The sequence below is a fragment of the Ixodes scapularis genome, unplaced genomic scaffold (assembly GCF_016920785.2).
Source record: "Ixodes scapularis isolate PalLabHiFi unplaced genomic scaffold, ASM1692078v2 PGA_scaffold1__304_contigs__length_218370807, whole genome shotgun sequence".
Lineage (NCBI taxonomy): Eukaryota > Metazoa > Arthropoda > Arachnida > Ixodida > Ixodidae > Ixodes > Ixodes scapularis.
The window spans coordinates 35,600,320-35,625,956 of NW_024609846.1; the positions used below are offsets into that span (position 1 = coordinate 35,600,320).

At 44.6% G+C, this 25,637-nt stretch overlaps 1 protein-coding gene across 1 annotated transcript; it reads right to left on the reverse strand.

The window, feature by feature from the left end:
• Positions 1–8,023: 8,023 nt before the first annotated feature.
• Positions 8,024–18,270, reverse strand: LOC115316321 (chymotrypsin-like protease CTRL-1). Its single transcript, XM_042290682.1, has 6 exons — positions 18,158–18,270; positions 14,585–14,768; positions 13,662–13,797; positions 11,490–11,634; positions 10,119–10,258; positions 8,024–8,252 (listed from the first exon to the last, which is right to left on the reverse strand). The coding sequence occupies exons 1-6, from the start codon at positions 18,240–18,242 to the stop codon at positions 8,046–8,048; spliced, it is 897 nt and encodes a 298-aa protein (XP_042146616.1). The 5' UTR covers positions 18,243–18,270; the 3' UTR covers positions 8,024–8,045.
• Positions 18,271–25,637: the final 7,367 nt, after the last annotated feature.

Here is a 25,637-nt window from a genome sequence, read left to right on the forward strand (position 1 = left end):
AGCTGAAGTAAGAATTTGCCGGCTCACAACGCATATTGACAGCATATAAGTCACCTGCTTCATGAAAGATCGAATATGCAAGCCCAGTATAGTACGTTAACCATCCAATCAACAAATACATTACACAAATACACGCCTACAAAGTAAAGCACTCTGATCTATTTTCAATCGCTATCGATCCTCATACTCTAGCTCCACTTAGACGATGCCAATCTTTTGCTCATTGTGCCATGCAGGATGATGTTGACTCGAATGAAATTATTTTCTAACTGCTACATAATTATTACTTTATCAATGTTCAGAAATATATTACATATGCAAACTCGGATATAGCAACTAGAACGAAACATTAAAAATTTACTGGGCCACATCGCTTTGATAGGCATTCTTTTTATAGACTCTTTGGCAGCTAAACGTATCGATGAATGGAACTGCCCATCCACGGATGCTCTAAATAGTGGAGATGTGCTTTTTTTAAAAAAACACATTTTATACTTAAGTGGGCTTTTCCTTTCAAAAGGCCTAGAAACCTGCTTTGGCATCAGGGCTGGCAGTATGTTAAATACATAGATAAAATACTAAACATGAACAATAGTTTCCAGGTAGAGTATTGAAACACAAATTCTGACTTAAACAAACAGAAGCATTGTAAATTGAGAAAATACATTTTAGGTATTTGTGTTGGGTGTTTGATCATTAGAAATTGACGCTTTTTCTACATTTCATGTATATTATTTTTTTGTTTAAATCTTTATAGATAACTTTCTAAAGTGATTTCGGGAGTATTTTTTTTTATACTTCCCCCGAAGGAAAAATCCATCAATGTAACCCTGTTTGGCAGTCGATGTTTTCTAGTGGACCGCTGACTGTGCCTGACTGTACGTCAAGCATGTCTGATTGGACAACAAGTTACTCTGACCGACAGTCAAACTCCAGTCAGACTCCACTTGTCGGCTTTCTGATGGTTTCCTGGTGGCAGTCGGCCGCCGCGAAATGCCATCAAGATGTCTTGATGGGGATTCTGATTGTACATCGATTGCCTCTGACTGTACGTCAAAAAGCTTTGACGTGCAGACAGACGTACGGTCAAAGGACATAAAGTTCGTTCGGATACCACTATTTCGTCAAATGTATGAATACAAAAAATAATCTATGCACAAGAAAACGATCTCGGGACGTGAGCCCATAAAACCGCTGACGTTAGAGATATGACACGCAGCCGACCGATAACCTTGATCAGAAGCCCGCCGTACACGCCACTTCGCTGACTTCGCTTCGCCCACAGAGGCTTCGCCGAGCTTTCATGAACGATCGCTCTCGACTCGTTTTGTTTGCTCCCTTGCTCCAACCTGTCGATCCTGCCCGGGCTCTACAATGCCTTATGTTTTAGTAGAATTTCTACTCGACAAGACCCAGCCTGTTGTGAGTTCCGACGATGTAAGGGACTTTAGCGGTGTAGTTGAAGACGACAAGGTGTACCAGGTCTACTGGGCCGGAGACGCGCGAACAAAAGGATCGTTCTACGGCGCGAAAGTACTCTACATGGCAGGTAAGTAGAACTGAAGTACGGCGAGTGATGTACGAGTGCTTCGCATAACATGCTGAAGGCTTAACTGCATTTGCAGCCGAAGCATCTCGTATAAAACGGATGGTCAAATCGAGTTTCCTAAGCGGAGGCATAGCACAGGGGTTAAGGTGTCCGAGTTGTACGCAAGTGGTCACGGGTTTGATCCGCGGTAGTACTGCTTTTTTTTTCTTTTTTTTTCTTTGACATTTTGTTTTATCGAGGCATTTTGCGAAATTTATGAGTGCGTATAGCTTTACTCTTATATAAATGCTGCCCTTGTCGATGAAATTCTCTTGGCAGTGGCGGTCAGACGCCATCTGATGGACCATCAGGTGACGTCTGATGGTCCATCACGTTCCACCAAGGCCGCTGACTGGCAGTCAGTGTCCCAAATTACGTATCTTGATGGAATTTTCAATAGGGTTGTCTTTGTTTTATGCTTACCTCACCGGCGCCTGTTGTCGATGTGCCTTTGCTATATAAAACTGTACGCATTAATACATCCTGAGTCAATTTCGAAACTAAAAATTACAGTTTAAGTTTACTGTACATAAAAAGGAAATTATTGGCGCTTTAAACAGTTACTTTAAAGCAAAAAAAAAGGATTCTGAAATTGTTTTTTTTTAATGTTTATTTCTAAAAAAAAGAGTTTACCACAACTACTAATACTACTACTACTATTAGTACTATTAATAATAATAGTAATAATATTTTTTTGAAAAGCAAGGTGCGAGCAAATTAGTGAAGTAAAAGCGAATATGATAATCAAATGTATAGGAGGAAGGGGAGGATGAGACACGTGAGGAAGGAAAGAAGGCGGGACAATACGCCCTGTAGGCTAATCCTCAACGCCACCCAGGGCAGGAGCGCGCGAAACGCAAACTAAGTAGTTAAATGCAGGTGCCGCGCACAGGCCGGTACCCGCGTCCCGTTCAAATGTGAGTTCCTGCCGGAAATTGGCGACAACCCTCGCGCCTCATGCTAACCCCACACTACCCTATCCGAAGCGACGCAGAAACCGTAGCACAAAATCCCCACACGCGAATGATGATGTTAGGTGAAATTTTAGTGCTGCTGTTGGCGTGAAAACGCACAGCACAGAGCGGCTGATTCAGTCCGACTTTGAAGCAGCTAGAGGTGTTCGGATAGAAAACCACCGAAATCCTCTGTACTTCTTTCCTGAAAGAAATGTACATTTGATGAGGCTATGAGCTCCAAAAGAACTTACGTGACGCAGTGTGCAGCTGTCAATACGTGCCTGTCACTGATGAGAGCGCCCCCACAGAAATGACTGAGTATGGGAGCGTTGAGATTAATGGATGCTGCCCAAGGCCAGCTCCCGGCGACGGCTTCTTGACCGCCCACTATGCGGTCCGTGTTTGACAAAATGGGCTGGATTTCGGCCTTTCCACAGCTTCCTGGAGGTAAACGGCAAAGACTCATTTTCTTAGAATAACTCTTACAAAGAGTGCCACTCGTGGGGAGTGCTCGTTTGCTCAAAGATACTTTTTATATAGAGTGTCCCAAATCACCAGGCTCGGCCTAAATGGACCGTAAAAATCGACGCATGCACGTAGTGATGTAAACTTTTCTCCAGAGGCGTTTTCACAGGTGTTTTCTTCTTGTAAAATTACAAAGCATAGCTCCCTTTTTTGTAAAAAAAAATAGGGCCGAGAACTTGCCAGGGTCAACGGCGGGCGGCGACGCAGACGACAAAGTCGAGTAGCGGGCGGGTTTGGCGCTGGAATTGATAGATGGCGCTACCTCCTTAACGAGACTGCTCGCGAGCACCATGGTTTATTCAAATGAACATTATCGTCTTGTAATGTACAGAGCGCGACACTGTTAGCGCGAACAAGCGATCGCCGGTTTTTCCCGTTTTTCTCTTTGAAACCAAGGGATGTCGTCCAAGTTATTATTGCTACTTAAAGAGCTCATTTAGTTCTATAATGTAAGCGATAAATTTTCATGCTCCCTAATACTATTAAGAAGTAAAATGCAAAAATGCGCCGATGCCGTGTTTGCCCTAAGAGTGTCGCGATGTGTACCTTTGGTTAAAGAATAAGTGAGGACAATAAAAGCAAAACTTAAAGGGGAAAAGAAAACGCGTTTGCTTAATGACGACGCTTTTGCTGCCAACGTATTTTCCCTCATGGATGAAGAAAGAATAAACAATTAAAACAGGGACAACACAACTACATCTTTCAACTAGCAACAGACGAGTAAATTTTCAACAGCGAGCAGCCGACTATACCCAGTAGGACTAGGGGAGAGAAGGGGAGAGAAGGAAAGATAAAACACGCGAAGTGCAAGTCCCTGTTCTCAGTGATAAAACACGCGAAGTGCAAGCCCCTGTTCTCAGTGAATTATTCCTTTTATTCGTTGACAGAGCTATAAAAGCACAACTGGACATCTCCGCGCCTGGCTGCCATGTTTTCAGATTTGTAGACGATTACCTAATCATTCATCCTGCTCGAACTTCTCCAGATAGCATTACAGCTGTTTTTTCCGCTTGTTCGTCGGGCCTTACATTCACGAAGGAAGAACCATCGAATGAAGGTCTTCAGTACCTAGATTTGCGGCTTCATGTCAGTGCTACTGGACTCTGCTGGGCCTTTCAACAAAGATCTTCCAAACCTGTCCTACCGTTTTCTAGCGCCCATTCGAAGTCGGTTAAACACGGTATCATCAAATCGTTGTTTTCTTCATCCTTCACGAAGTCTTGCTGTCATCTTTCAGAAGATAGCTTCAAATTGCAGCACAGTAGGCTTGTCAGGGCAGGGTATCCCGTCGACCTTCTCCGATCTGTAATGGAAAGGATGATTCGCGGGCCTGATCGCCAGTCACCAGCCACAAAAAAGAAAGCCCGATTCGCCGTCATTCCTTACGTACACAATTCGGCCCACCGGATAAAATCCATTGCCTCAAAGTTTGACACGAATGTTGTCTTCTCGTGCCGCATGCGTCTTAAACAACTCTGTCAACGGGTAAACAACAACCGGATTCCGATTGTATGCACTGTCAAGCACGAAAAGAAATTCATTCCATGCAAAGAGAAGAAAGTTTACTCCATCCCCTTGAGCTGTGGCCATCAATACATAGGACAGACCGGCAGATGCACCAATCACAGACTCCGCGAACATCACAACGAAGTTTCCAAGGCCTCTCCAGATTCTTATCATCCCATAGTCATTCATGCCCGTTCGTGTTTGAGTTGTCATCCCCTCTTTGATGGCACAAAAATCCTCGGGGGGCATGACAGCAGATTCGGCCGGGAAATCATAGAATCATTCGCCATGACCACAGCAAAAAACAACGTGTCAAACCCTTCCCTCCTGCTGACGAAAACTGAGGTTGAATTTTTAAAATCCGAGATAACCCTACCACCCTGACTTGCACTTCGCGTGTTTTATCTTTCCTTCTCTCCCCTTCTCTCCCCTACTCCTACTGGGTATAGTCGGCTGCTCGCTGTTGAAAATTTACTCGTCTGTTGCTAGTTGAAAGATGTAGTTGTGTTGTCCCTGTTTTAATTGTTTATTCTTTCTTCATCCATGACTTAAACCAACACGCTCTTCTACTAAGCGTATTTTCCCTGCGTGTCGTCTCCTTGCCTCCGCTGGTCGGCTACATCTTCGGACGCTGCTCCCGACGCCATCAATCAATACGCGCGCCAAACGCACCCCGGAACTTGACTTATAGTCGTCTGCGTCGTCGCCCGCCGTTGAGCCTGGCAAGTTTCTTGGCCCTATTTTTTACAGAAAGAGAGCTACGCTTTGTAATTTTACAAGTAAAAACCGACCAGTGAAAAACACCTTTTACAAAAAGTGTAGATTGCTACGTGCAGGCGTCGCTTTTTACCGTCCATTTTAGTTCCAACCTGGTGACTTGGGACACCCTATATATTGGAAACATTTTTCGACCCGAAAGAAACAAGTGAGCCTGTCTCTGTACGGAAACATTTAAAACGACAGCCCCAAGTAGTAGAACGTTGTATTTTTCCTCCTGCTCTAACATCAGTTGAATTAATTGCAAACGTAAAGCTTCTTATAGTTTAGTTTCACGTATATGTCCGGACCAGGTAGGCAAGAAAACAAATCTTGTAGAGAGAGCTGCAAGTTCTACCAATCAATACCACAATTAAGAATGATTACTTTCTTAGAAAAGGTATCAAATAACCTCAAGAAATCTAGAACGCCTATACTTTCCCGAAAAGTACTTGGGGGAGAGCACATCTCACCCATCTACGGAAAGAGCCCGGCATACAAAGAGGCAGAAATTAAATGTGGACCTAAGAAGACGGTCTGCGCTGTGGCTATCAGCGTGACGTTCCTCCATGTGTCACACCGCATACAGTTCATATAGGTCCAAACATATTTTCAGCCTCCTCACTTCCCATGTTCACTCCGTAGAATGCAGTAACGGGCTCTACCAAGTGCGCTGCGGGAAAGCAGATGCGCGGGAGGCGCCATATGCCCTGGGTACCTTAAAGGAAGCTGTACATGTTTTCGATTTCTGAAAATAAATCTCAAAGTTTGAATGTAGGAACCTTACAAATTGTGCGTCCAAAGCTTTCGGTTTTATCGGAAGGAGTGACGTAATCTCCCATTAAAATTCAGCCGCAGCGCCGCCCGCTGCTGCATGCCGAGCGCACGAGACCGCGACAGCGGAGGGTAAAACTAGTGAAGGCGACGTCAATGGTGAGTTGAGATGACCCTTGCTCGCCGATAAGCTGGCGTTGAGATGCCGACGATGATGTCATGAGAACTTTGACAGATAGCAGGTGGCACAGTTGCTCGCCGCCTGCCTATATGGCAACCCCTGGGCTTTTTTCTTGCACAACACAAACTTTTTAAGTTTACTTTCGGCCAATTTAACAAGGATAAGCGAATTCGCGGACAAAAGAAAGACTCTAGGAGTCTGCTCTAAACTATGTTTTCTCTAAAAGTGCTTCATTTTCCCTTTAAGCTGTCCGTGACTTTTGAACGTTCTAATTTTCATCCTGCTCTAACATAGACGGACATATTAAAATTATCCGTCTCATTTATTTTTACTGTATTTTCACGTAAAATTACTGTAAAAGGCAGCCAAGAGAAACTCATCTCCACACGGCATTTACAGTCTCTGTGCCTTACTAACACATTTTAAAATAGTTACTCTTTTACAAGTGCTATTCATAGTGCATTGAACATGTTCTTGGCTGCTGGAAGGAGACGAGTATCAGTAGGATTAATTTGATCGATGCTAGTTTCTTTCAATTTAGCGCTGGCTAGACATCCGCACATAATATAAAAATTCAGGTTAAGTTAAAAGTCTCTTTCTTACTGTGAATTAACACAGCCTCAGCAAACGCGCAGAAAGTTCACATCGTGCCCGTTTCCACCATGCAGTTACTAGGAACACTGAGATCAAATTGGTTAAATTTTAGGAAAATTGCCCAAAACTCGAAGTTCACATTCTAAAAATATATATATAAACATTTATCCCATGAATATGAAAAGAGTGCACAAACGTCATCTCACCATCGTAATGAGCTGTAGCCCGTAGAACTTGCAAAGCCGCCGTGAGGACATACACGAAAAACATATTTAACATTTATTTGCGTCAACACTACTGCAGAATAACGCGCTGTTGAGCTAGATACTTGTTCTCTAGGGGGTGGCAGAGTGCAGTGAGATAGAAATGCGAATGAATCAGGTCAATCCGGTGAAGCTTCGAAGCGGCGTGATATCCCTTCCAAGCACAGCGGATATCAAGGAAATTACGTCGCCAACAAGGGCTCCGGAAACTGCTCCTCTTGTCACGTAGCTTATCGCGCACGACACAAAGCCTCTATTGCGCCAAGCGTGTATAGTGTAACTCGAAGGCATCTATATCTAACGGGGAAATTTATTCCTACAAATGAGCGGATAATCACAGCCTCGTAACATTGTGGCGTCCGTGCCACGCCACGTAAGGTCACATGTTACAAATTTCAACTAAATTTATCCGCTAATTATATCCGGGAATTTTCTAGCTAAATTTATCAGAAACCTAGTGTCACTCGTCATCATGATAGTTTCCCACTAAAACAATCCCCTAAACCTAGGCGTATGTAAGAACAAAGTAGAATTGGGATGTTTTACGTGCGAAACCATCGACGGGCATCTGGTAAAGAGTCAGGTAAAGAGTCAAGATTCACTTCGACCGCCTGAGGAACCTCGGTGGTGATACTTTTTACGCTACTCACTGAGCGCTCTCATGCAAACAAAAATAACGGCAAATCAAAAGCGGCATACTCGTTCCGGAACTTCGGTCATGCTTGTTTTTACTTACCTCGGTGCACCCTGTAAGTGCCTTGACAGAAATAGGCACTGTCCTTGCATGGCAATGCGTGCTCCGATATCTGAGAAAAAAACCTACACTACGAGCAAAACAAAGCATGGCGCTCGTTTTTTTTTTTTTTTTTTTATGACGGAATTCGGTAGGCTTTATTATTGATTTAGAAGGACTTGCAGATATTCTGGAGGGTTTGCCTGCTAGACTTGGGGTTTATGTAGGGTAAGATGAATTTCGTCATGTAATAGGACACCTTCGTGAAGTACATGGGCTCATCATCTTGTCCACAGACCTCTGGTCCCCCGACCACCACTCCGTGGATGGTCCAAGTTTCGTTCGAAATGCGCACCACGGGTCCGCCGCTGTCACCCTGAAAGGACACGTTAAAACAGGTCTAATGCCTATTTAGTAACTAGTGAAGTATAAGGCAAGTAGGACTCCGAGGAACCAGTAAAGGCGAGCACTTAAGTGCGTTTTTTTTTCCTCTGGTACACGTCGGGATTATTAAACCGAAGGCACAGTTTTTGCAGTGGAATTCGAAATTGGGTGTCGAAATGAAAAAAAAAATGCTGTTCCCATTTGTGTAAGTCGTCATTTACTTATTCACCAATTTGCTCAGCTTAAGCACGTACAAATGTTGTTCCCTACTATCAAGTCTTTACAAATCAGGTAATTACAAACGGACACATTCTTACCCGAATTCTGCATTTCGGGGATAAAATTTACGCGTTAAATTTTGAACGTAAATGTTACAAAATACAAGTTACTCAACGATGGGAGAATGACACCGCAGCTTTTCAAGTTGATGGATTGATTTGTTTCAATGCTAACCATGTTATTAGATGATTGGTGTATTTTCAGCACATATAAGTATTTTATACTTTGCATCCTAAGCGATTCGGAGCACAGTAGCTGTCGTACTGTTAGACATTACTCCACTGCAATGCCCTACTTTCGGAAATTAATGCGAAAATTGACATTTTACCGCTGCATTTCCGTCATTTCGCTATTTATAACCATGTAAAAGCGTACAGTTAATGCGCTAAATATTGTAACTACTCCTATATAGAATCTTTGCCACGAAAACAATATATTTTTAGCCTCCATAAAGAAAGGAGGAGGAGTGAACGACAAAAGTGAACTAGAGAACCTGAATTATTGAGAGTTGCCAAATGCTCGATCGGAGTCACGTGGTCTATGGACCGCACTTGCTATACGAGCTGCGAGGTGGTGACGAAAGCGTTGATCCTCCGCGAGCGCCTCCGCCTTTCTTCCTGCTTTCCTCCTCGCCACGCTAAAACGCAGCGCATGCGCACTTCCGACCGTTCGGTGTATGAGGTGTCCGCCAATAAATTGCAAACACTACCATATGGTTTGAGGTGGACCCTCTCCCCTATCTAGCCTCCCTAAGGGGAACCTCCGATACTAACACCATACGAGGACCGCGGTCATTCTTTGAAACATATATTGTCGTCTGGAGACATGTTTCAAACGGCGTTACGAAAACTGACCACAGTCGTGGCATGACGCTAATTTTAGAAATCGATTGGTTCGCTTCACTCCCCCGATCTTTGTTACGGCAGTAACCCCTTTTTGTTAATGTTGCAGGCTACCCCTCTTTAGAGTATATTATTTGCGACGCATGTTTGCATACATAGTATATAGTCGAATTAAGGCACTTTCAAATTTCATTTAATCGATTTCATAGAACTGAATGGTTCTACTGCCTTCTTGTTAACGTAAAATACCATATTTTTATGTGACAATAAGAGTAAAATGGACGCACAGCAATAGAACGGTTTATTATACCTCCCCTTGTAATGTTCGATGCGTTGTGGTCAATGAAAATGATTTTTGTAAGGGTGGACCGGAAAATCTTTACAAAATTATTATTTCCATACGATTAAGCCGTTTAGTTATATTGCTCCTTATCCCAACATTAGATAATTTTGTTCCATGTCAAAACTACAAGAAGGGATAAAGCTTAATTGATATAGATTAGACGTGAAATCACATCTATTTTGAAAAGCTAAACATTCTAAGCATTCATGTATGCGTGTGTTAGCTTTTTAAACGTATGTATTCTAAAGGTATGTAAAGGTATGCTGAACGTTACAAACGTCCATGTACATGTACGTTAGTTTTCTGAACGTAAAGGAACGATTTTTTGTTTGTGTACAAACAGAGTTATAAAAGTAGACAACTAAAGGATAACCTGTTTTTAAGATTTTCTTACTCCACACGAAGATCCATAGTCATGTATTCCGCAAAGTATACTTGGTAGCACCATTCTTCCGCTGTGTCCTCGGCAGGCTTCGGTGCTTATCACTCTCGTCATCGCTTGCTTCAAGTGATTCGATTCACTTTTGACCCTAGCTGTCTTGAAATAAATGTGCATTGTATTAGTTGCAATCAAAACATAACCACATTCAGGGGCGGACGCAGGTATTTCTAGAGTAGGGAGTCAGGTGTTGATCAGCGTATCATATGACTAAGCCCCCCCCCCCCCCCCTCCGGTTTTCACGCCCTAGATTTTTACACATGCAGAATTCAAGAGGGGGGTCAGGACATCCGGACCCCCCCCCCCCTTTTTTTTTCTGAGTCCGCCCCTAATCATATCTTTTTTTTATGGTGAGAAGAAATTCCATTAAAGTGCGACTATTTTTCCTTAATACAGTCGACATTACCACAATACAATTGTGATCATATAATTTCTGAAACAATATCGTTTGATCACAAGGACGTGCGGGCTTATTTTGATTGAGGCCAGAAAAGTTAGTTACAATTACGGGCAGGTGATATTACTCTATCACCTCTTTTTACATAATAAAATGTCATAACTAGAAATATTCATGGTGAGGAAAGGTTTATCAATGAAGGCACAGCAGGTTTTCTACGAGTGAAAAAAAAATACGAATGTACGTAACTTCTACCACCGCTATGTTTATATATATCATCCCCTACATAACATCCCAGACAAGGTTATCTTCCAAAATGGTTCTATTATCTAAAGTCATATTATTGTTTCCTGCTGTGCATTGCGGCCTGTGGGTAGCTTTTTCCCTCGGTCCCAGCCATCAATGAATTGAAATAAAAGGATGTATTATTATTATTATTATTATTATTATTATTATTATTACTATTAGGATTGCCTATATGCGATTATGTCTATTCAGGTTTCCTTATCATTATTCAAGTTTAAAGCTAGCGGTAACATATACCGCAGCTTCTACACATATTAAATGTTTAAACAGAGCTATTCTTAAGATATATAAAATAAGTAATATTTTCTTACAATTCAAGAATGTCCAGAAGTAAGTCGTTATTATCGGTCTTATAGTTTGATATTGGAAAGTGACATAATAGACATAACAGCCCTGAATATAATGCACGAGCGGTTACACTTGACGGCGAAACGCGCTAAGGAGCGTGAAGAAAAAGCGGCGTACTTCTGCGATGTAACGCTAGTGATTGTGCGAGTGGTTTTACTGCCTGCTATTCAAAAGTTATATTAAATAATTTTTACAATTGTACTTGCTTCAATTAATAAAGAACAGTACTGAAAGCATTCCGAAAGCGGTGGCAAGTGAAAGTTCGCAGCGCTTACCATCGGTGTGCCCCCAGCCTGTGACGTAAACTTCAGAATCTTCGGCAAGTTCTTCGTAATTCCGAGGCAGGCACACTGGTTGTATTCTGCTGGACATGCTTACGGGCTGCTTGAGTGTGATAACTGCAATGTCGGCCTTGAGACTCTAAAGCAGCAGGCGAAACGTTAGGTTTAATTATTTATTGTATCTTACAATTGTCAACATGACACCTTGTAATACAATTAACCTTGAGTCGTCTATTCTTCTCATATTGAATTGCATTTTCATAAAACTCAGATATATAGGAGACCATCTTGCAAAGAACACACAAAAAACGGCATAATGCAGGGATCAGCTCAAAATCCAGAAACATTTTAATGGCGGCCAGCAACAATTGATTTGGTTTCCATGGTAACATTATTGTACAAAAACACAAGATGAACATTGATCATAATGCAATTAAATGAAAAGCTGCAAGTGAGCTGGACAAGAAGGACGAAAATAATCCCTGGAGAAGGGGAACAAGAGGGGCAAAAGACAAACACAAATCTCCAAACACAGCTAGGTGACTGGTGCGCGATTGAAAAAATCCGCCTGGTTCAAGTATCGAACCCGGGACCTCTCCACCTGGAGAGGTCCCGGGTTCGATACCCGGACCAGGCGGATTTTTTCGGTCGCGCACCCCTCACCGAGCCGTGTTTCGAGATTTGTGTCTGTCCTTGGTCCCTCTTGTTCCCCTTCTCCAGGGATTATTTCCGTCACATAATGAGCACTTTTCATAGACCTCACTTTTCAGTTCAAATGAAGTAAAATCCTCATCATCATTATTATTTATTTTCTTTGAGGGCCCTTAGGCATTATACAAGGGCATGGCAATAAAACGAAAAAGTACTGAGAACACAAATATAACACCGTAAGCTAGTTAGCTAAGTAGCTAGAAAGAGGGTAATGGATTCAGCAAATTTATTAGAGTCATTTGTAGAAACGATGTTGTGTGGTAGTGAATTCCAACCCTTGATAGCCAGAGATGGTGTGAAAGTCTGGTAAGAGACAGTCAACGATCAAATTCAACGTTATTTACACGGGTGACCCAAACGAGGGAAAATACTACAGGAGCTCAGAGTAATGATTCTATAAGGTGGGTATTGTGATAGAAAATTTGATGAAGGAGAAAGAGGCGTGACACTCGGCGGCGAAGAGAAATTAAATAAAGGTTTGTTGATTGGCGTAATTTTGATGATCTGGTATATGTTGAGTAGTTATTGTGAATAAAAAGAAGGGCTTAGTGTTCAGCGGATTCTATATGATTTGTGAGGTATCACTGCTATGGAGACCATATAGTTGAGGCATATTCGAACTTGTAACTTATAAGAGTAGACTACGCTAGTAGTTTTAGGGAGGGTGTAGCAAGTTTGAGGTTAAAGCGCGAATACCCGAGAGTACGGTTAGTATGAACAATCACAGATGTTCTTTGAGAAGTCAATGGTAGGCCAGAAGTGAGATAAACACTCAGGTATTTAGAAGATCAGAAGGTTTTTGCTTGTGTGTTAGCAAGAAAGTACGAAACTGAACTGTTATGCAAAATGTTAAGCAGAATGTTTCAATTAAATAGAGAAGATAGAAATATTATTCAATGGTAAGGACTTTAAATAAATTAAAACACTCAGATGAATCAGCATAACTGTTTGAACATAAGAAACTAAATACTGCATAACGAAAATAGCAATGCGTGAAAACGGCAGCCCATTTAAACAAATGAACGAACAACTGGCAAAAAAAAAATAAAGGATAACAAATATTTTAGCTTGAGAAAGGTGAGGTCCAACTAGCAGATGTGTCAAAAAAGTTTTCTATTAAAAAATAAATCAGAGAAGATGTTGAGTCAACTGGAGTAGTAAGTTTGCTGAGATATTGCTGTTTTTCACATATAAGACAGGAGGAAATGATACAACTGCTCGAACAGGGTAATACATTTTATTTCTGAAAAAAAAAAAAAAACTAAACGAGCAGTTTTTACTGGGAAGTTCGAGCAGATAAATTAATTCACTGGTTCAAAAATAGTTTTCTGAGTGTCCATGAAACAAGGGATGGGTGGGTGAAACCACGCAGAAATGACGCGAAAACAACGACTAAATTAATATTTTCGATATTTTTAAACTGTAGCCAAAATAATAAATTGATTATCATCTCACCGTTTTTCGGCGCTCGTTGTAGTCTGCATGAACGCAAATCTCATCCACTTCCGCCCAAACCTCGTCGTGTTCATCAACGTCGTTTCTGTGGTTTCCCAGCTGTACCTTCATTAAGCGCTGGGCTTGTAACGGCATCCTAGCAGAAGAAAGAAACATCAAAAGAAGTTACTTATATTTTGACTCAATAATTATGACCTATATGTCAGGAAGATAATAACCTAATTGTACGTCACGCCATTAATTTCTTATTTTAGTGAATGCCGATGTCAGAGCAAAACGCTTCTTTCACCTCCATCGATCAATTTCTACTGTTACATTACTGCTAATCTTTCTATGAGTAGCAAATTTCTTTGAGTTAGCCACGCGCAATTATCACCGAATCAAACAAAATATGTATTGCGGTCATTATTGACAAAGTTTTATAATGCACAGGAGGCGGTATATTAGAAGGGTTCGTTTAAATTTGCTCGAGATATTTAAGATGTTGTAAGGTTACAAGTTCACGCCTTTGGACCACGTGACCTGACGTCGTGCTACGTGGTTAGGCGACACGGCAACGTCACACGTCATGGAGTATGCGCGGAAAGCAGGGACGGTCGGACCGATGGACACATCCCTGGTGCAGTCACGGACCACGTAAGGGAGCAGGGCGTGGTGGTTCCGGGAGATCTAGTTTTCTCTGCGAAGTCAGATTCCGGTATTAGTTGATAAGAATACCAAAGAGAAAATCACAAACTGACTGCTTAAAAAAATCCCCGCATTTCTACAGCTGTCACTGACTCTAGTAGGGGCTTCCGTTATAAAAGCAGAAACTTTGCTCCCTTTCCCACTCTTGAATATGATCTTTCTGTTTTTATTGTTTCAAACTTGTCAAACATGCGCCTCGCCAATGAATTAGAAATTTCAGCAGTGTGCTCACGTACCACACGCAGTGCGCGGCTGTGATGACGTGCCTGTCGCTGATCAGAGCACCGCCGCAACTCAAGCCCTTGCGTGGCTTGTGCAGCGCTGCCTGCCAGGGCCAGCTGCCGGGCACCGCCTCTTGACCTCCGATGATCCTGTCATCCACTTCGAGCGACGCTTTTATCTCGGGCTTGCCGCAAATAGCTGCACACATTAAGTTAATTTCCTATTTAAATGTGTCTCATAGATTACGGTCCGCCAACTCGAATAAAATAAAAGCTTTACGTGTACTTATTGTGGTCTTCCTTGAACTGACTTACACCCCCAGGGGAACTGCAGGTTTTTCTAGTGAGCAAAGTCGTCGACAACTTCAGAAACGCCGGACGTTTCTAGTTTTAATCATGCTATGATCGCTTCGCAGCAACTGATATTGCCGCATTGACAGATAAGGACTTCGAAGAACAAATCAGTAAGCAAGAGAATCATAGTAATCCAAGCCCTGTGCTTGTTAAGCTTTCATTACCTATCGCATGGTTGCACTATAATCTTTTTTTTTCTTTGCTCCTCCGGGGGCTTTATGCCAAAAATTAGAATTTCTGTCGCTAAATTCGTATATAAAACGCACATCCTAGGCTCAAAGTAAAGCAGCCCTTGATTATACTGTTTTTTTTTAAATTGTAGTACGAATGTCTGATGTCTCGGGTGGGAGGCCGGACCAAAACAAATTTCGACCCAAGAGAAGGTCTATCTCATGAGTCATACGAACTGACGACGCAATTTGTCTAATCGCAAAATGTTCACCCTGTTTTTTTTTTTGTTTTTTTTTTTTTTTTTATTTCACAGCCTGCTTCTATTTCTCGCAGAGTGCGTCCTTTCTTCGAGGTTTCCAAAATAGCAAAGGCGCAGACAATATTTGAGGTGTCAGGCAGGCTTCTTGCACCTGACGTCACTTCCCGTTTGACTCGAAATCGAAACAAATATTGTCGCCTGCTATCAGTGCCATGGCTGCATGTTGGAGGAATTCGGCGTCTTATGGCAGCAGCAGTTGTGTCGCAGAATCATAGAGCCATATTTGTATAACCATATCAGAATATTTTCTTGTCCTAGTCAATCGCAAAAGAGACTCCTCGCATGACACGAAATGCAGCCCATAATTCCTTAGTTGGGAAACGAAGCTTACTTCTATCGAAATCATAAAGTTAATATAAATATTCCGAGGATACCAAGGCGCTTCTTTTGAGTTGTGAATGCAAAGGCATGAATGCCGTTCTTCCGCTTCCCTATAGTTCGTCCGCGGTGTACTGGCGTGGGCGGCGACGTTTTGCTACAGCCGAGGTTGCGGCCGCCGACAATTTAGGCGTCTCAGGCGCCGCCATGTTCCTCAGCGCCGAGGTGCAAAAGCGGCCTCCCCCCCCCCTTGTACAACTCGTGACACGAGAGCGGCGGCTAAACGCGCGCTCTAATAAAACCCCGAAGACCGCCCCCCCCCTCCCTCCCCCTACCCCCCAACACGGATTCCGGCGGGTTCCGGCGAGATTTACGAACCGGTAGTAGCGTTGCAATATGGTCTCCCGCAAGAACCCTATGCGGTTCGCAAGTTCATCTGCTTTTTTCGGAGGGGTTGTGGTGACGTCAAAAAAATGCTGAGCTCTGATTGGCTCTGATTGGATAGTGCGTAGACCTCAAAGCAAGCTGTCATGAGGTGTACCTACTATCCCTCCAATCGAGCCAATCAGAGCTCGGCGTTATTCTGACGTCACGACAACCCCGGCGAAAGAACCAGACCAACTTGAGCTCCGCATAGGATAAAGCTGGCAGGATTATTGGAAAAGAAAAACTGCCGCATAATACGCGGCACAATTCGATAGGGTATATCGTAGTTACTTCAATCTGCTAGATAACATTTAGCGTGTGATACGTTGGACTTCATTAGGCAAGCCTAGAATAATATCATCCGCCCGACATGTACTGCTCATTAAGATATTTTTGGCGGATTCCAGGCTCGCCTCGAGCTCCAAACAAGCTGACACTTCAGTCAAATACAATGCAACACTTCCGACAGGCGCCGGTATCTTGCAGCTGCGCGGCAATATTGCGCACGTCGTGGAGTGCCACTAACGGGTTTGAAACTGGTTCGTGGCTACGCAGGAGCGAGCTGTAACCTTTCCAGCGTTTTTCATCGGGCAAAACGTGCCCAGACCCTGGGATATGGTGATACCACCTAAAAGACAAGGCCTGCGCACGACGTCACCGTTAGTTATCCCGGACAAGCCCCAAGTGGAGAACACTCTGAAGGATGACGAGAGTCGCCCCCGAAGCGGGCAACGCGTCCGTCATGGCGTCACCGCGCGCCAGCGTCGCACGAGCGCTCGGCTACAACGCGGCTATACGCCACAACAGACGCGTCTGGCGGTTTGCGGCCATGTCGTCAAGCTTCAGTATGTTTGCGGCTTAGGGCTGGTCGGTAGTCCTCTAACGATGACGTGATCCGCAGGCCTTGTGTTTTAAGCGGTGTTGGCTTGGGACGCCCGCGCGGAGCCTGATATTGTCATGGATGGAAAGTGTGCAAAGTAAAGTAGGGCCGAAAATTAGCGTTTAATGAGGAGACCTCGCGCCTACAAACTGAAGGGCTAAACATGGAACATACAACGCATATTTGTTAGACGGTGACGCAAAGGCGACTTTCACCAAAGATCCGTTACTGCAGCTACTATACACGCGGCAAGTTGTAGAATGTTTTGAACCAGAACTCACGATAACAGCCGTGGATGTGCTAAAATTTTCTAGAACAATACATAATTAGAAAAAAAATCTGGCCGAGCGTGGTACGAACCCTGTACCTATGCGTGCCAGGCTCGCGCTCTTCTAACTCCCCCACGCAAGCGGCAATATTACGCAGAAGAGAGTCATTGCGCATGCTCGGAAATTGTACCATAGGACAACAGAGAGAAAGGCGGCAAGCAAATAAGATATTATAAGAACTGTCTCTAATTACTGACCGAATAAGAAACAACGGGTGAGGCTTTCTATGTTTATTGTTCTTGCTTCGTGATAGGTTTTTGGACGTCGCCCCTTGCGGCAATATGTTGCTAAGTGATACTAAGGTGCCAGCTAGGAGATCGCCACTCCCTGAATCTCTTAAGTTATCAGTATTAGTGGCTATAGGCGTCTCTGCGCGGATATACTTGTGAATATAACATAAGAGGAAATGGGCTGACCTTGTGCTCATATTGCTTCACACTAAGCACGATTACGTTCATTTACGCACATTGACCACGTGGAGAAGAGATACGCAAATTACTCGATAGTTCATAATTGTTACGTATTTGAATCACAGGTTTTTAATTCCTTCTTCGGTAGTAAAGCTCTCTTGGAAAGTTCTCACACAAAGAAAGCTTTCAGTGACAGCTGTACTGTCTGCTACACGTACACGATAAATTTACATATAGACGGTACAACGCCGTGAGACTAAATCTTCTGGTATCACTGTGTCCTATTCAGACACTTCTTAATAAAGTTACCGACATGTCAATTTCAGGTCTATGCGGAACATTCTTCGTTTTAATGGGAATAAACCGAACATCATCACTCACCCGTCCTGTTACTTCCCTCTACGACGCGAAACAATACAGCAAGCATCAACACCCACGCACTCATAACGAAACGTCGGAGAAACATCTCGGTTACGTTGTTCAGCCTAATGACAGCAGCCTGCAAACACTCGCTGGGAACGGAAACCTCTGCTGCCGGTCCGATATTTATTTACTTTCCTCTTGGCGCAACGCGATATGCCCGTGGTTTCACTTCAAAAGAAGAGAAGATAAGTTAACGCTATTTGGAAAGACATCGAGGGTTTCTTGGAATTATGCGAGTTATCTAAGCTTCCAGAGCAACCATTATGCTTGAGAAGCCGTGGACCCTAAAATGTGGAATGAAGAGTGTTGGAACACAAAATGAAAACGCTACCAAGCGGAATGACGTGTGACGATAATGGAATATGTCGAACATGTACACTGGCTGCATTCTGAAGAGGAGTAACATTCAGGAGAGAGTGAGAGTTTGCGTAAATAGTTTATGCGATGCACGTGTACCGTAGGTGAAGGAGTTAAAGGAGGCCCACGACATCTTTCGGAACAATTTGTACTATGCTTTCATCGTCTTTTCAAGTATCTAGTGCATATGATGCCCTCATGCACTTGCGCTAAAACGGCTGTACTTACTTGATTCAAAAAAGAAAGAGTGTTTTTAATTGAAACATCTTTAAAATTCAAAGAGCGGAGAGAGATCAGGTTGTTTTGGTCCCGGTCCTCCATAGACACCTTGAAGGGTATCTACCGTCGTGGTTCGGGGGTGATTGTGGAAGATGCATCTGTGTGCTGGGTGGAGTTGAATACTTCTTGTGGCCGACGGCGAAGAGTTAATCGACGTGGACGCCTACGGTGTATTGAACACAAGAAGCGAAAATATAATTTACTGCTGCGTAAACGATTACAGGAATATAGTACAACCATTAAAAACTTTAACTAACTGCCGCGCACGGCTTATGTAGTTAAACACTTACAAAATCAGACACCTCGGCGTCAAGTGTGTCTCGGCGCATGGTTAGGACGGCGGCTAAGTCGCAGAGCAGGGACTGTCCCGCTTGACAAAAGTAACGCGACGAACCGCGGGAAAGAACTACTTGTTCACACGGGCCCGTTAAAACAGAACGGTCATTCATTCGTGCATAACCTCGTTTGGTCAAGGGATGAGGCAGTGCGCCGAAACCTGTCCCATTCTATCAAGGTCGAGCTAGAATTCCATTTGGTACGGATCCCGATGCACGGCCGACAAATCAGACGGAAACCACCACCGTCTGCTAGGGTCAACACAAGAAGGTCGACTCCAGCTGAAATATTAAAAGTAACAAGCTCTGGTCTGTTTATGAACCGGAAAAGGTATGCCACTTCAAGACCGTCTCGACGAGAATCCTCAACCGGTGCCTAACGAGAAAAACGTGCCTCTCAGCAGAGAGCGCGAGCATTAGGTACGTCAAAAGAGTCAGACGGAGGAGATGTCACCCGCAGCACAGGTGTGTCTCGCGAACGCGAGCGTAGCGAAGGACCTGCGGCATTCACCCTCGGCGTTCAGGGAATCGGGAAGCCACTTCAGAGGGGTTCTAACGGTGCCTTGCTCATGCCGGCGTATAAACCTCAGTTGCCCTTGGAGCCAGCGTCTCGTACCACCAAAACATGATCCGGCATTACCGGAAACCCAAGATGATGAATGAGATCCAACATCTTGAGAACAGACTGTCTGGCAGACCTATAAACAAAGCAGCCATAGTCTAGTCGGGAGCGTACCAAAGAGCGATAGATCCGCAGGAGGCACAATCGATCTGAGCCCCAAGACCGGTGCGAGAGAACTTTAAGGATATCGAGAGATTTGTGAGCTCTCAATTTCAGGCTTTTTAAATGAGCAATAAAATTCGGTTTACTATCAAACGTAAGACCTAAAAATTTATGCTGAGGTTGGAGACTAACATTACTATTGTAGATTGTTAGGGATGGTTCAAGAAGGATTTCACGTTTGCGGGTGAAACAAACACATGCAGTCTTTTCAGGAGAGAACGTATACCCATTACTGTCAGCCCACTTAGTAAAAGAGACAGCTGGTAAGAGCAATGGGCCTATAACTGGAAACACAAGAAGCATCCTTACCAGCCTTAAAAAGTGGTAGGACATGTGCTACCTTCCAAGATGTTGGAAAATGGCTCTCCTTCCATATGCGGTTATAAAGATATAAAATGACATCGAGTGTGGAAGGATGAAGATGCTGTAGCATTGAATAACGTAAACCATCTGGTCCAGGGGCTGAGGGGTTTGTGTTATGAAAAACAGCGAGGAGCTCGTGCAAGCTGAATGTAGCATTATATCCCACCTGTTCACCTCCTGAAGTTTTCAAGGGATTGCTCTCAGCCGTCAGTTTGTGTTGATGAAAAGTAGATGAGCAATGATGTGTACTGGATACATACTCAAATTGTTCTTAAAAAATATCAGCGTGTTCCTCCAGTGTGTCTGGACATGTTCCATTCCTAGAAAGCAGGGTGATCTTAAATGCATGATAGGAACCGTTGATCTTGTGTATTCGATCCCACACCTCCTTAGGTGAGGTACTGCTATTTATTGTAGAAACATAGCCTTGCCAACTTTCTCGTTTGGCTTTTCTTCGGACGTAGGGTGCACGGGCGTTCATTTTCCGAAAGGATATGAGGTTGCCTCTAGAGGGGTATCGTCTCAGAATACCCCACGTCCGATTTTGTTTCTTGCGTGCCTCTTCACATTCCGAATTCCACCAAGGCTTGGGCCTTCTAGGGAGAAATTGAGTTTTCTGCGGGATGGACAGCTTGGCTGCTGCTATTTTGTGCTTGGTTAAAAGATGATTGAGTTCGTCAATTGTGAGACTATTCAGACGAGAATATGCTAAAAGGAATGCCTGCTTAAAAAGGCCCCAATCAGCCTTGTCAAGCTTCCAACGAGAAGGGCGTGTATGAATTAAAAGAGGGGCTACGCTACAGGTTAAAAGAGTAGGAAAATGATATTTTCCACCTGGATTGGGATCCACACTCCAGGAAAAATCTGAAAGTAAAGTAGCAGAACCAATTGAAAGGTCGATGGAAGTTGATGTCAAAGAGGATGGGCTAAATTAGGTTGGCTGGCCTGCCTTAAAAAGACAAAGACTTCGTGTGGTTAAAACTGACTCAACTATTTTTCCTCTGACATCCTGACGTGTGCTCCCTCATAAAGGGCTGTGACAATTAAAATCGCCCATGAAAAGAAAAGGATCAGGAAGCTGGTCTAACAGTGAGTTAAAATTTGAACATTTCAAAGTAAAAGAAGGTGGCAGATATAAAGAACATACTGTAAGAGCTTTACGGTGCATGAACCGAACAGCCACTGCTTCAAGTGGTGTGGACAGTGGAACCTCTGAGCAGGGAACTTCTCTCGAGAGAACCACCGCAACTCCCCCAGAGGAACTGACGGAGCTCGGACGATCCCTCCGGAAAACCTGGTAACGTCTGAGGAAATTGGTACGGCTGGGACTCAAATGAGTCTCTTGCAGGCGCAGCGCTCATAGCTTGTACTCCTCCAGAAGACGCTCTACATCATCCAGGTTTCTTATAAAGCCACGACAGTTCCATTGTATGAGTACTGAAGCCATTTTGTGGACAAAAACCGGAGCACATATGAAAGTGCATCAGTTACTTTACTTTAGAGGTGTTACGGTTTTTTTTAGATTTTTGTTTCTTTGTGGTCTGCCACTCCATTTCGTCCTGGTCAGAACGCGGATTCGATGGCGGGGCAGACAAGGCAGTGCCAGTATTCTCCTAAGACCCGCAGGCAGACTTTCCTGCTGGCCCGGGAGGGTCTGTGCCGCGGGGCCCCAATCCGTGGCCAGGACCAGAACCAGGCGGAAAGGTGGTTGATGTACTGGGGAGGGGTTCTACCCCGTCCATCTGATCCACCTCTTTTCCCGGCAGAAAGGCTGCATGACACCCACGCATCTCCTTGGTTGCTGGTCCAGGGGCTGAGGCCAAGGGCCTCGCTTCTTCTCCTCCTTAGGAGAGCGGGCAGTGTTGACAGGTGCAGCCGGTGCTGTCCTGTCCTGAGCAGAGGAAGCAGTGAAGGCGCCCTCCCCGCGAGAACGGGGAGCCTGCTGACCCTGCTCCATAGTCTTGAAGGGGAGGGCGGGCACGGCTATTGCTGGCCCGTCCTTGCCCAGTGGAGCAGCATGCCGCTCCTGTTGATGGGATGGGGCCCTTAGGTCAGCCGCCACGATCTCAGGAGAGACCTGAGTGGCCCTAGTCTCCGAGCGTGGTCCAGGACCCCTGCGCACCACCTCGGCGCAACCTCCCTTTGAGAGGAACGACAGCTTCTTCTTAGCTTCCAAGTAGGGGATATTCTCCTTTGCCTTTAAGGAAAGAATTTATTTTCCTTGACGCCAAAGGGGACAGGTGCGGGAGTAAGCTGGGTGGGGCCAACTGCAGTTGCTACAGTGGGCCGCTGCCTCGCAGATGTCAGCAATATGTTCCTGCCTTCCACATTTCGCATAAGTCTCTTTTCCTCGGCAACTGCCTGACCCATGCCCAAAGCGCTGGAAGCGGAAGCACCGTTGCGGGTTGGGAACATAGGGACGGATGCGACACTGGAGATAACCCGCCTTCACAGTTTCATGGAGGGTGTATCTCGTAAAGGTCAAGATCACATGCTTTGATGGGGTTTCCTTGCCATCCTTCCGGAACATAATAAGTTTGACAGGGACAACACCAGCATCTTTGAGTCCTTCCAGAATTTCTTTCTCGCTAGCATCGAGGAAGTCTTCTCCACGGATCGTGTTGAGCGTCCGGTGAGGACTCGCGGACACTTCGACGTCCACTATGCTGGTCATCTTGGAGAGCGCCTCACCTTGAACTTTCGTATTTACTTCAACGAGAAGGTCGCCAGAGTGGAGTTTTTTCGCTTTGTATGAGAACTCGATGAGGTTTTCTAGCACCTTGGCTACCTTGTGGGGGACAATTTCGACACTGGTTTGTCTTCGAGGTTCGAGTGGATGAAAAAAACTTTCCAAATGTTCCTATTTCAGGGGCTTTTTCAGTGACTCGGGGTTAAGGGCGAGGCCTCTTAGAAGCCTGCCTTGAACCGGATTTAGAGAGGAGGGGCGCCACATGAAGGGCGAGAACTTCGGCATCTGTAGCGCGCCACCCACTACAGAGTCCAACGAGGGGATAGGTAACATCTCATAACAGGGCTGGCTCGTCTGAGTATGTTGCTTTACCAGTGCTACTAGGATGCCATAACCAGGTGTGGGTAAAAAGAGAGTTCTATCGCCATGGGCGTATCAACCGGGGGGGCAAGGAGGGCGCTTGCCCCCGCAGTTCTCAGAGTGGGGGGGCAAGGCATGTGTTTTGCCCCCCTGAAACGGCCGCCACTGGGCAGGGCGAAAACTGGCCGGCGGCGCCCAAGGAATACCAAGGGCACCTCCCGCCGAGCCGCGCGGGTATTTTTTTTAACGCGCAGGCGATATAAACTCTAGCGACGGCGCTCACTCCGGATTGCCTGGCTCGTGGGGATAGGCGCTGTCGCCGTCAACATAGGCAGCGGATACAATGCAAGTTTCCGAAGAGGTAGCGTAACTTAGTGGTAAGATGTCTGCCTCATACGTATCAGACCCGGGTTCTATTTATGGTGGGGGTTACTTTTTTTTTTTCTCGAACATTTTGTTTTGTCGAGGCATTTGGCGATATTTACGACATTTCTTTTTTACGATTAGCACTGAAAGAAACGAATGTTGTTGACCAAACATCGCTGAACTAAGTCGTATGGGACTCTATTTACGGAAGTGAATGGGGGACAGTGGGGCTTGGGTTGCCGACTGGACGCCGCAAAGCGGCGTGTACCGGGGAGGGGGGGGGGGGGCGGCTAAGTGGATTAATAGATTTGTAATTAGCAGCCACACACTGTCGCCGCAAAGCGGCGTGAACGCAGGTGTGGGGGTGGGTTAACGCGCTTCAAGTGATATACGCGCCGTCCGAATCAGAAATTTAAGTTGCCGCGCGTTGCCGAGCAGCCAATCCGGCGTGAGCGTCGTTGCAAGGGGGTCTATCGCCTGCGCCGTAAAAGGAGCCAGTGGCCAAGGCGCCCAGTGCGCATACGCAATTGGCCCTCTCCTCCTCTCCTCCCCCCCCCCCCCCCACACACACACACACTCTCTTTTACAACGCCTACACACACAGGCCGTAAAAGTTAGTGATGGACCGAATCTGCCGAACTTCAGATTCGGCAAAGTTCCGCACATGCCGATATTTTGAAAGAAAGTTTGGCAAAGATTCGGCGAAAATTTGGCAAATGTCTACGCACGCGCACGAACGCGACGGGGCCATGGATCGCAAATGGACACCGCGCAGGCGCGCGGTCACCATCGCACAGCGGTTACGGCGAGGTCTGGAGTAGGCTGCACGGTAACTGTGCGTTTGTGAGCTTTTGCGAGTGTGGTTCTCTTCAATGTTTTCTGCCTCAAGAACAGAAACCAGTAATTTACGTAGTTCACTGCGCAAGTGACAAATGATGCGGTGCATTCTGGATAACGTGATTTTCATTTGACCTCTCCTTTGATGCAACGAGTTAGTTGAAACATTGACTGACAACTGACAATTACGCTCAGTGTGCGCAGCCCACTGCCGACAAATGGGGCAGAGTCACGACAGCTTGCCAGAATGCATCGGATGCAGCTGGCATCCTCGTCATATTGTGATGCATGCTCTCTCCCTTCGTTTCTTTCCTTTTTACATACTTTCTGTACTGTGTATATTCCGTACATTTATTTGTCTGTTTCGTTCTTTCATATGTAGTGGCGGGCTGGCAGCACACATGTACAAGCTACCCAAGAAAAGTAATTAAGTTAAGTTACTGAGTATTAGCCTCGAAAGTGATGTGAGCAGAGTAGAAATTACTCAAATAGAAAGTAATTCAGTAAATTACTAATTACCGTAAAAAAGTAGCGAATTACTTTTACAGTTACTTTTATTTTTTTCATGCTAACAAGGGAGTACTTACATACACTTACATTTATGCGTTAGCGACATTCTGTTAGCCGAATATAAAGCGGCTTGTGTTTTCACAGAAATGCTTTAATAGCTGGTTCTGCTTCTGCGTGCCCATTTTTGTGTACTCCTTTTTGGTCAAGGATGTACAGCGGATGTATCATTTCACCTTTGAGGTTTAGCACCACCTCAGCTTCGTTTTGCAGACAGTGTTTGATTGCTTCCAGTGCTGCGCAAAGTACGTCTAAAATCTACTTGGAAGTTCAAATTAAATGAGAGGTTATGTACTTCAAATAAAGTAGTAAGTACACCGGGCGCAACGTACCTTAACGAACATACTATAAATACAATGAACTTCCAAAGTAATGTAGAAGTGCTTTTTAACACACTCTTTCAGAATGCCCTTTCAATCCCTATACAGCGGTTGTTGTTATTGTTTTTTTTTTTTTTGTTTTTGTTTTTTCTGGCCGGTGTGCATTGCTTTAGAGGAAATC